This window comes from Rhinichthys klamathensis, unplaced genomic scaffold, assembly GCF_029890125.1.
Source record: "Rhinichthys klamathensis goyatoka isolate OS25496 unplaced genomic scaffold, OSU_Roscu_1.1 h1tg000019l_1, whole genome shotgun sequence".
Lineage (NCBI taxonomy): Eukaryota > Metazoa > Chordata > Actinopteri > Cypriniformes > Leuciscidae > Rhinichthys > Rhinichthys klamathensis.
Genome location: NW_026606570.1, coordinates 2,802,390 through 2,814,691, shown reverse-complemented (window position 1 = coordinate 2,814,691; position 12,302 = coordinate 2,802,390). Strand labels below are relative to the sequence as shown.

The 12,302-nt window shown below is 46.0% G+C and overlaps 1 protein-coding gene across 2 annotated transcripts in view; it reads right to left on the bottom strand.

Moving 5' to 3' along the window:
- Positions 1 to 12,302, bottom strand: part of abr (ABR activator of RhoGEF and GTPase) — a 490,805-nt gene that overhangs the window by 311,823 nt on the left and 166,680 nt on the right. For both annotated transcript variants that reach the window (XM_056236039.1, XM_056236049.1), the window contains exon 2: positions 6,489 to 6,667. In XM_056236039.1, coding sequence (XP_056092014.1) covers positions 6,489 to 6,667 — 179 coding nt within the window. The remainder of the gene's footprint in view (positions 1 to 6,488; positions 6,668 to 12,302) is intronic.

The following is a 12,302-nucleotide window of genomic DNA, read 5'->3' as shown; positions in this document are numbered from 1 at the left end:
CGCCGTTTTCCGACTCGCCACGGCCCCCTGGTGCGGGCGGGAAAGCTTGGTGGCCCTAGGGCCTCGTTCAGGGGCCGAAAGGTAAGAAAAGGGACCGCGCATTAGGGTTAGCGTCAGAATTAGGGTTAGCTTCTGAAAATGTTTTGCCTTCGCTCAAGGGCCCGGTGCTTTTGGCACGTCGCTCGGGGCGGGCCCAGGGGTCAGCATGCCGAATTTGGGGCCCCGGGGACATTTTGAAAAATATCCCACTCGCCCATAAAATGAATGTATTTTCCACAGTGGTTTTGCGGACGCCGCTTCGGAAGGGCCGACCGACTAGGGTGCGCCGTTTTCCGACTCGCCACGGCCCCCTGGTGCGGGCAGGAAAGCTTGGTGGCCCTGGGGCCTCGTTCAGGGGCCGAAAGGTCGAAAAAGGGACGCTCGTCCGCGAACCCGTTGCGCCGTTAAATGGCCCGTGGGACGGCCCCCACACGGAGACGCAGGGTCGTGGCGCATTGAGATTTGAGATTCTGACCCTCCAGGGGCCCCCGACTCACGGCCCCGAAGCTTGAAAATCTGGGACCTTCCTAAAAAAAGTTTGCCACTTATAACCAACTTTCGCTCAAAAGGCTCTGAGGGTACATGAGTGAGAGACACACAAGGCCGAGATTAGTGTTAAAAGGGCGGGAAAGTGTTGCCTTCGGTCTAGAGCCTTGCGCCTTTGGCATGTCGCTCGGGGCGGGCCCAGGGGCCACCGTGCAGAGTTTGGGGCCCCTGGGACATTTCTATCAAAATCCCACTCGCCCATTGAATGAATGTATTCGCCGCAGTGGTTTCGCGGACGCCGCTTCGGAAGGGCCGACCGACTAGGGGGCGCCGTTTTCCGACTCGCCACGGCCCCCTGGTGCGGGCGGGAAAGCTTGGTGGCCCTAGGGCCTCGTTCAGGGGCCGAAAGGTCGAAAAAGGGACGCTCGTCCGCGAACCCGCTGCGCCGTTAAATGGGCCGTGGGACGGCCCCCGTACGGAGACGCAGGGTCGTGGTACCCCGATACTTCAGATTCCGACTCTCCAGGGGCCCCTGACGTGGGGCTTGAAGCGTGGGGCCCTAGGGCCTTTAGAAAAAATCGCCCCTCCCCCGAAAAAAAATTAAAAGCCTGAAAGGGCCTTTTCAGTCTGAGAGGGAAACAGCCCTGAGAGAGGATTTCTGCACAGAGGCTGAGAAAAATTTCACTCTGCTCTAGCGCCCCCTGCTTTGGGTACGTCGGTCGGGGAGGGCCAAGGGGTCAGCTTGCCGAATTTGGGGCCCCTGGGACGTTTCTGAAAAAATCCCACTCGCCCATTGAATGAATGTATTTTGCCACACTGGTTTCGTGGACACCGCTTCGCAATGGCCGATCGACTAGGGGGCGACGTTTTCCGTCTTCCCACGGCCCCCTGGTGCGGGCAGAAAAGTTTGGTGGCCCTGGGCCCTCGTTCAGGGGTCGAAACGTCGAAAAAGTGTGAAAAAAGCACATTTTGAAACTGACAGGAGTCGAGAAGGTCAAACCAACGAAACGAGCTGTCACACGGACACGGAAGGTCGCAGAAGCCCGAAACTCGGCGAGCTCCGTCGTCTGGTGACCTCGAGCGGGGCCCCAGAGTTTGAGGGCCCTGGCCGCTTTCTAAGCGTTTCTTAGGCCCCGTTCGTTACGAGCCCATTCATTGTGGATGGTGACTGAAAAATGTGGATGGTGACTGGAGATTTTTTTTAATTTTTTTTGATTAAACCACCTCTACTGTACTAAGCACACTCCACTGAACACATCACACTAATTTTTAAGTTATTTCGGTGTTTGGTTTGCATAAAAACGAGTGTCCTCGAAACCATTTTTTGGCGGGAAAAATGGTTTCTTCGCGGACAAAGTGGTTTTTAAGCTAGGCTTTCGAAATATTTTAATGAAACGTGTTTGGCGAGACTCTGTGGGATGCCCCGGAAAAGTTTGGTGGACCCGGGGCCTCGTTCAAGGGCCGAAATGCCGAAAAAGTGGCCAAAACCGACATGCCTGCAAATGGCCCGTGGGACGGCCCCTGTACGCAGACGGAGGGTCGTGGCACCCCGGGACTTTGGATTCCGACTCTCCAGGGGCCCCTGACGCGGGGCCCCGAATCCTGGAACTCGAGGGCCTTTGCAAAAAATCGCCCCTCCCCCACCATCAAATCATTTAAAGGCCTGAAAGGCTCTTTCAGTGTGAGAGTGAAACAGCCTCGAGGGAGAGATTTTGCATAGAGGCTAAAATATATTTGCCTTTACTCTAGGGCCCGGTGCTTTCGTTACGTCGCTCGGGGCGGGCCCAGGGGTCACCGTGCCGAATTTGGGGCCCCTGGGACCTTTCCATGAAAATCCCACTCGCCCATTAAATGAATCACCACAACGGTTTCGCGGACTTCGCTTAGAAACGTCCGATCGACTAGGGGGCGCCATTTTCCTTCTGGCCACGGCCCCCTGGTGCGGCCCTAAAAGTTTGGTGGCCCTGGGGCCTCGTTCGGCGGTCGAAAGGGTGAAAAACACGTCACGGGGTCAAAAAGGTCAAACCGACGGAACGCGCTCCCGTGAGGAGACGGAAGGTCGCAGGAGCCCGAAACTCGGCGAGTTCCGTCGTCTCCCGTCCCTGAGTGGGGCCCCCGAGTTTGAGGGCCCTAGCCGCTTTCTAAGCGTTTCCCAACCCCTGTTTGTGATGAGGCCATTGATTGTGCTTGGTGACTGATGTGAGCAGCGACGTATTAATTTTTTGTGATGTCCCACTGGGTCCTACGGACACCAAAATTGTATCTCGTTTAGAGGGGGACGAGACCTTTACTTTGAGACCACCCACGGCCCCGTGGGCCCCCGGGGGCCAGAGATGGAGATGAAAATACACATTTATCTAAGCAAAAACGCAACGGATCCGGCCGTGGTCTTTGGAACCGTCTAGTTGAGCTGAAAAGAATGATAAAAAAATTATGAATTTTGGCCGTGTTTTCGCGGAGATATTAGCCGAAAACCGTCGGGCGCGTTCTAAAATGGCGCTCGCTGATGACGTCACGATCTCGGGAACAAAATCGCTCATATCTCGGGAACGCGAAGACCCAGAGAGCTCAAATTCGGGTGAGGAGGTCCCACGGGGGCCCCGACTCGAACCAGGGCGGTGGCGGGCCGCGGGGACGCCCCCTAGTGGTTCGCCGTTCGCTGGGTCCCCCGACTTTGAACGGCTATAACTCGGGGACCCGGGCGAGTTGGACCTCGGGGGTGGGCTCATTCGAAAGGGCCCGTCCAGCACTACAATCTATTAGAGGTTGGGGAACATTGAGCCAGGGGTTCTCGAGATATAAGCCGACAAAGCTGCGACTTTGACCGGACATAACTCCCAGGCCCCGAGGCCCTCGGGGACGGGGGTGGGCTCATTGGATAGGGCTCCTCGAGGCCTACAGACGACCCGAGTTTGAAATTTTTTCGCTGTGTGGTTTTTGAGATATTCGAGAAAAACAAACATTCCCATACGTTCAGTGGTTCACCCATGTCTCCAACGGGACTTCCAGATGATTAAAAACTACTTTTTCAGGCCCAACCACCTCTACTGTACTAAGCACACTCCACTGAACACATCTCACTAATTTTCAAGTCATTTCAGTGTTTAGTTTGCATTAAAATGGGTGTCCTTGAAACCACGTTTTGGTACTGTGATAAATGCTACGTGGGATGGGACACATTTTCTGTGAAACACATATTAATGAAAGTTCCAAATCATGATAAAAACTAGTCCCATCCCATAATTCCACTGACCACGAACCCATTATTTTTTATAATGTAATAAATGCAACGTGGGATGTCCATAGCTCTGGTCAGGAAGGGTCTAGAGCCTCCATTTTTGCACTCAGGTCTAAGTCTCATCACCCTCTATCAGAATCCAGAGTTTCGAGAAGATCAGAGAAACCTTTTTTTCCGACCCGAAAAAACCGACAGGGATACATACCCCTGTCGGTTTTTTCGGGTCGAGATTTTGAGTTTCTCCAATCTTCTTGAAACTCTGGATTCTGTTAGAGGGTGATGGGACTTAGACCTGAGTGCAAAAATGGAGGCTCTAGACCCTTCCTGACCAGAGCTATGGACATCCCACGTAGCATTATTTCAATAGTAAAAAAAAGTGGGTTCGTGGTCAGTGGAATTATGGGATGGGACTTGGTGCTGCGGACTCAGGGGAGGCCCCTGAGTGCAGTAAAATAGTTTTTATCATGATTTGGAACTTTCATTAAAATGTGTTTCACAGAAAATGTTTGTCCTCGAAACCACGTTTTGGTACTGTGATAAATGCTACGTGGGATGGGAAACATTTTCGCGGTCAGTGGAATTATGGGATGGGACTTGGTGCTACGGACTCAAGGGAGGCCCCTGATTGCAGTAAAATGGTTTTCATCATGACAGCAACTTTAATTCAAATGTATATCAGAGAAACTCTCTGAATCCCCATTCAATCGATGGCACGTGGGATTCTGTCCGATTGCAGCTTGTTGAATGAAGGGCGGGGTTAGTATTTTACAAATATAGTGGGTTATTGGACAAATAGTGGCTTCTTGGGATGATCCCACGTAGCATTTATTCCATTGTACCAAATATAGGCTTCGCGGACAGTTGCTCTACCCGGCTTAGTTCTTAGCACTTTTTGACCGGGCATAACTCAAGAACCAAGCCAACTTTGGGCTCCATACTCTGGGGTCCTGGGGGGCCCATGGGTACCTTTACACACCCAGAGTTTGGAGCTCCAAGTCGGCTTGGTTCCCGAGATACACCCGGTCAAAACTGGAAAGGAAGTGGCCGTATCTCGGAACCAGAAGGACCTAGGAGCTGGGGACGGTGGGGTCTGAAGGGGACCCATGGGCCCTCCCCACACCAAGAGTTTGGAGCCCAAACTCGGCTTGGTTCCCGAGATAAACCCGGTCAAAGCTGGAAAGGAAGTGGCCGTATCTCGCAACCGGAAGGACCTAGGAGCTGGGGACGGTGGGGTCTGAAGGGGACCCAAGGGCCCTCCCAGCACCCGGAGATTGGAGTCCAAACTCGGCTTGGTTCCCGAGATAAACCCGGTCAAAGCTGCACAGGAAGTTGCCGTATCTCGGAACCGGAAGGACCTAGAAGCTGGGGACGGTGGGGTCTGAAGGGACCCAATGGGCCCTCCTCACACCCGGAGTTTGGAGCTCCAACTCGGCTCCACCCCCAAGATACACCCACTTATACATAAGGGTCTTTTGGACAAAACGGTCAATATCTCGGAAATGACGAGTCCCAGCGGATCGTCCTTTGGGGTGGTGAGGGGCCCCTAGGGGCCCTCTCAGACCCCAGAGTCCCGAGCCTCTGGGACCCTTCCTTCTGAAGTGCACCCTTTCCTGTTGGGCCCCGTATCTCGGACCGTGGGGGAGCTAGAAGCACGGGCTAGGGCGCGTTGGAAAGGGCCCCTGGGGACCTTACTCTGACCCGAGTTTGGTGCCTCTAGGTGGCTTGGTCGCCGAGTTATAGCCGTTCAAAGTTCGGGCCTATGGAGGGTGGGATTGTGTCCGATTGCAGCTTTTTGAATGAAGGGCGGGGTTAGTATTTTACAAAAATCCGCCATATAGTGGGTTATTGGACAAAAAGTGGGTTAGTGGGACGGGGGGGGGGGTCTGGTCACTCTAGTGGTCAATCGGACAAATAATGGGTTAGTGGGACGGGGCACGTGTGGCGCCCCACCAAGGACGAAGGCAGAACTGCTTGGGGTGGCCTCGGGCTTCGGGTCACTCCCGTCAGGCCCCTGAGGGGGTCGGGTCACCCCGACCCTGCCCGCGTGGGTCGGGCGCCCGGGGAGGGTCGGCCTGCGGCGTCGGCCGACCCCCCAAAAATTTCGGGGGGTCAGCGCGCTCGTCCGCCAACCCCCGTCCTAATCGCCGCGCCCCGTTTACTGAATGGACGCTTTTTATTTTTATGGACTATCTGGAGGTAGTTACTAGAGTACATTTTTGGATGAACTATCACATTAAGAGCATCAATGAAAACTAGCCATTACAGCCGAACACGAACACATACAAAGCTCCATATTTCATAAGGATTTTGTATGATTTTCGTAAGAAAACTTACTTTTAGAAAAAGTAAGCATGAAGGTCCACACCTAAACATAACCATCACTGGGGTGTAAGCAGATTATATGGAAATGTATGAATGAGATCGCACAATCAGCCAAAATATGAAAAAGTTACGAATTGCCTTGAAAGTGTGTTGAACAGACAGAATTACATGACACCTAATGTCTTTAATCCAATATACGAATAGAAATAACATAGATTTCACTAATTGGCATTAAGTTTAAGTTTGTTTACAATAACACCAGTAAGCCGGTTATTACAAAAAATCTGCTTAAGACGCTAAAGAGGTTTTTGGCAGCATGTTAGCGGCATCCTTTTAACCAACTGTTTAACAGCTGTTTCTTCTAATCCTAAACACACACACACAGTCAAACATACGGTCATACCCCAGGCAGTAGCCCTTCAGGTGGTGTGGGTGAGACGGCCTCTCCGTCCTGTCCACGTGCACAGAGATGAGGGGACATGGTGGGAGACTCGTCTATAAAGGGCATGGTCTCTGAGCCATCCTGAGACTTCCTGTCCTCTGCAGCATCTCCCTCATAGCCATCAGTGTTGTAGTTGAAGTCTGTGGGGAAAAACAGAAGAGGTGTAAAGTAGAGCAACAAAAAAAACTTAATATGGGTAAAGTCACGATGAAATGGAAGTAGCGACAGATAATTTCTTCCATATTGTGACGTAAATCCGAGAGTAACAGATTATTGAAAATGAGAAAATTTAGGGTGAGGACTATGCATTAGTTGTTAATTGGATTTTGACATGGAATTTGTACTCAAAAGTGGAGGCAAGATGAATGTGAGTTTGCAAGGGTTAAATGATTGGAGACATCCTGCATAAGTCACCAGAGAGAAGACTATCGCTTCACTGGAAGGTCTAATTATGACATTTATGATTAAACATTACAAGGGCAAAACATTTTTTGTGTCGGAAAACAGGTAGTCCCCACCTTAAACTCACACCACTGGTTAATGTCGCCATATTGGGCTGCTCAAACGAACATTACCGATGTTAAAAGTGCCACTGTTTACATTATTGGGAAAATCAATAAAAAAAATGGGGCAATTCTTATTTCACATGTGTCTGTGCTGAACATGAAGGGTGTTTTTGAATATAATTGACAGGGTCTGTAGGCCAAGATGGAAAGGGAAAGTGGGAAATGAGTGGGCATTTTGAGATGCTGTAATGCACCATTACACAGGCTGCTGTGGTGGGCGGGAAAGTGATTTATTAAAACTCTGCCAATATCAAAGAGCCAAAGCAGGAAACAAACAGAGAAACAATTTGAACGGCTAACTAATGCACACCTTTTTTGATTGCTTGGTTTACGCAATTAAATAATCGTTTAACAAAATGTTACACTAAACAGAATCAACCGAACCAAGTTGATGTATTCCAACTTAAATGGGAAATACATTTCAATGACATTTAAAATATACTATTATTACAGTTTAAAATAATGCATTTAAACCCTGCTAGCCTCCATTGGTAAGGATCTTTCAAACTAAAAGTGTTTTGAAGCAACAACAAAACAAAAAAAACTAGAAATCATTTATTTTTATTGCAAGTTTGCAACGTCGGGTGACATAAGTGATAGTGACAAATCATACTACATGCTAAAACATGCTAACGACACCTAGTAATACTGTATTACTGTATGTTACAACTTGCTAACAATGTATTAAAATATGCTAGCTTCATCCTTAAAATGCTAGTAATATTCCCTCTTAAACTAACCTTAAAAATACAAAGGGGCCCACATAGAGGATCAAAAATCTCCTGTTATAGTGTTTATGAATTCAGTAGTATTCACAGGAGACTTGTCTTCATTAAAATGGAAAATGACACAAACTCCCACATGGCCAGACACTGGCACATAAACAAAAGACCTGCTTGACAACTCAACTGTCACCATGGCATTCCCTAAGGTTGTTATTGTGATGACCAATCATAACCAAATGAGGAACAGACCAATTGTAACTCAACTTGGTCACAATGGCATGTTCCTTCCACTTGAAAACACACACATTGTGTGTTACATCAAAGTGACTGTCTGTCTTTCAATAACTCGAAGTAACAAAGCAAATACCGTAAGGCAACACACAATTTATGTTTGTTTTATTTATTTCACCTCATCTTTCAAATTAACACTAGAAAAAAAACAAAGCTTTAGTTGGCTATACATTCTAATTCTTTTATGTCTATGCGTGTGAGAATTTTTTTTAGACATCAATAGTGTTCAATAGAGGGGCTGGTCATAAGACAGCAGAGGAAATAACTGCTCGGTTTAACTGCTGAGCAGGAAATGGGTTGAACAGGCTCTCACATCCGCTTTGCCTACAGCTCACTCACACAGGGTCAAAATGACCAGCGCTGCCCAGAGCCTATCACTCCACCATTCACTGCTGCTGCAGCAGGTCACAATCGCCTTGTGTGAGGTGCATGCACAGCCCCAATATTACTGCCATCTTGCTTGCTTCAAATTTTATATAGTTATGATTCATATTTAGGTACCCTAAAATATATTTCGATGACATTTCATTAAATTGAACCCATGACCATGAGACTTTACCAGTTACGCTACAGGAACACGTATGTCAAAAAAATGGCTCAGGAGTAACATTTCACCCCAAACTTAAAAATGAAGAAAAAAGTATCTTAAAGCAATAAAGTCTATTTTAGGACCACTAACATTTTCTACATTGTGTTTTCATGACAATTAAGCACAGTTTTCCCTGTTGTTCTCGTTAGTATAAATAATGGCAGTATTTGCTGTAATATACTTTTACTTTATGCACATTCACAAAACAAAAAAACTATTCTATTACAGCTTTTATTTACTGAAAAATAAATAAATAATATTACAGTAAAAAAATAAAATGAGTTAAAACAAAAAAAGAAAAAGTAATGAGATAATAATGGAGAAAAAAACTCAGAAGTAAAATGTCTGAATAATACATTGAGTTAATTGTCATGATACTGTCACAATATTCAATCTAATTGAATAATAAATCTAAATAAATAAAAACAAATAAATAAATTCAAAAAAACAACAACAAAAATTACTCTAAATAAACAAAATACTTTAAATAATTTCCTCAACATCCCTTTGATATTATAGTTCCCAAAAGAAAAAAACACAAATACTACTAGATCTAATTAAACACCAAATCAAGGTTTAATCTACACTTTAGTCTTACAAAAACTCATTATTATACTCATGAAGCAGAAAAAACAGAGCACACTGTCCTGTTTGGCCTTGACGCCCGGTTAATGTGCTTAGAAGAAGAATCAATTGGTACATCGGCAAACCTGAAGTGCGGCTTTGGTGGAGAGATACTGCAGTCGCATGTGACACCTTACTGACTGCATGTCTGCATTATGGGATTTTACCAACTGGTTTCTGTAGCTACGGATCCATGGGGAAGAAGAATCCATTATAAATTTGATAGTATGAGGGATGTTTTAAAGAGATTTACAAAGATCCCATATAGTGTGGGGGCAAACCGTTAAAACATTTAACCTAAACAACATGGTATTTTGAGTCTATAAATGTAAATACTCTTATTTAATGGAGTCAAATGGATGCAATTGCCCATATTTAGACATGTAAAAAACACAGTACTAAACACACACACATACACAGTAACATACACACTTTATCCGTCTTACCGTGGTGTGAAATGATTGATCGCAAGATACATACAGCCTCGAAGAAGAAAGCCATGCAGATGCTATCCTAAACCTTACATGGTACACTGAAAAAAGTACCAACCAGACCTCATCTTATCAGAGGAACAACACATGCACGCACATGGGGGATGTAACAAGTAGGAACCTTTGAAAACGTTTTATTTAAATTCATGGAAATACAAGGTAAACAAGAGGACGAGGTGCATATGAAGAGTGGTTCATACTTAGTTACTGACAGCAAAATAGGCAGGACATTTGTTTTTCACAATGTCATTTTTTGTTTGTTTTCATTGTTTTTGACCCATGTAACTTTGTATTCTAATAAATTAGGTTGTTTCGATAGCAAAATTTCAGATACCAGTGAAATTCAACAATTCTCAAATCCAATGGCCACTGTGATGTGGGGGCCTACCAGCTCTGAGGGCTGAAGGGCACTGGTCACACACACTACACTCGCTTACATTCCCTCAGTAGCAAACCTCCACCCATCCATCTCCCTACCATAACTCGCGCGATTGCACACACGCATATATTTACATATTACTGCCTGTTTTGTTGGTCTTACCTGTTTTATGTGATGTGCAGTTTCCGGGAATGTAGCAGCAAACCCAATTGCTGTTTGTTGTACTACTTTATAGCGTTGCTACCATGCTTCCCGGGCATGGCGCCAACCAGAAACCACTGGTTGGCGATGGTTTTATGTTTACATAGTGTTCTACCCCCCGTAGGCGCAACGCATAAAAAGACAGTATAAATTCATTATAATCAGTAATTATGTCCCCAATGAAATAAAACCTTACCAATCTGATACGTTCTGCTCCAGTCTCGCTGGCAAAGTTGATCGATCAGCTTGGTCATCTGCATTTTCCGGATCAGATTCGAGCTCGTAACGACATCACCTGTCATTATTGCTTTGGGACCTGATGTTCCAAATATGGTAAGGGGTGTGACATTTCCATCACACGCTTAAAGGGGTCATATAATGCCATTTTCAAACAAGTTAATTTGATTCTTTAGGGTCTAAATGAAAAGTTTGTAATATACTTTAATTAAAAAATTTCATTAGTATTGTAAGAAAACACTAATTTTACCTGGTCAAAAACAGCTCTGTTTTCAGCACGCCGTTTCAGTGCATATGCCTTTAAATGATAATGAGCTTCGCTCACTCCGCCCCTCTGTTCTGCAGGCGTTTTGACACAATGCACGTGGAGTGTTGCCTTGACAACAGTTGAGGGTATATTTTGGAGAAAGAATGGCAGCGGGAGTCTCTGAGGACACATCTGTGCAATCATATCAGTTTGAACCGGAGTCGCACCCGGAACAAGATGACGGCCGCAAAGAAGTTCGACAATTAAGGCTCGAACAGGACGTTTCTGAATGGTTGGTTAACATAATGTCACTTTGATCTATCTTTGTGTACTGGCAGGGTAGAGTAACTTAGTAAGATGTAGGATGTAGGAACGCTATGTGTTTACTGATGTATTCGTACTCAGTTTGTAATAACACAATAACCATAAAGAGTTGTTCATTATAAACGTAGGATTGTGAATTATATTGAGAACGTCGTACATAGAAAACATGCCGTAATGTACCCTGAGTGTAAACCTTAGCCGCATTCATCGTGAAGCGTGCAAACGATTTGCAAAGATTAATATAAAGGTTAATACAATTTTACACTCACTTCTTCTGGAGGTGCAGCAGGGACATGAATAGTTGGTACCGATTCTTTTTTCAGGAGCAGCTTCTTAGCAAAACCAGCTTTATACTGAGTCTGACCCTCGTTTATAAAGCAGCCTGGTGAGAAAAGATTCGCGAATCGCGCAAACATGAAAGCATTGACGTTGATCGTGGGGAATATTCCCTTCGAAAACAAAACTCAGCCACTGCGTCTTCAGCGGTTCGGATTTAGGAACATCAAAATGACTGCTGTGTTCGTTATTACACCCAAGAACAGAACACCACAATCGCTTAGACGCCATTCTGCTCCAGCGTATCAACAATGACGGACTACGATGACAGCTCGCTCAGGGCAGGGATGTGTTGAAACGCTCCTGTCAATCAACAATCATGGGAGGGGCGTCCGATTTAGTGACGTCACAAAATCGAACGGCTCAATTTGAGGCAGGGGAAAACATATAAGGAGATTAAAACAAAAACACTGGATAGATTTTTATCATTATATGATGGTTGTGTACAGGCACTGCCAACACACATCTCAGTACAATCAACTTGAAAAAGTGCATGTACCATTATATGACCCCTTTAAAGGGGTCATCAGATGCCCATTTCCACAAGTATGGTATGATTTTTTAGGGTCGTCATGTAAAGTTTGTAACATACTTTGGTTAAAATTCCTCAATGGTTGTGTAAAACAACACCCTTTTTACCTCCTCAAAAAAAAGCTCTGTTCACAGCGACCCGTTTCGGTGCATGTCTCTTTAAATAATAATGAGCAACTGCTCACCCCACCCCTCTCTTCCGTGGGGCGTGTGTGTAAAGTGCTGCCTTGGCAG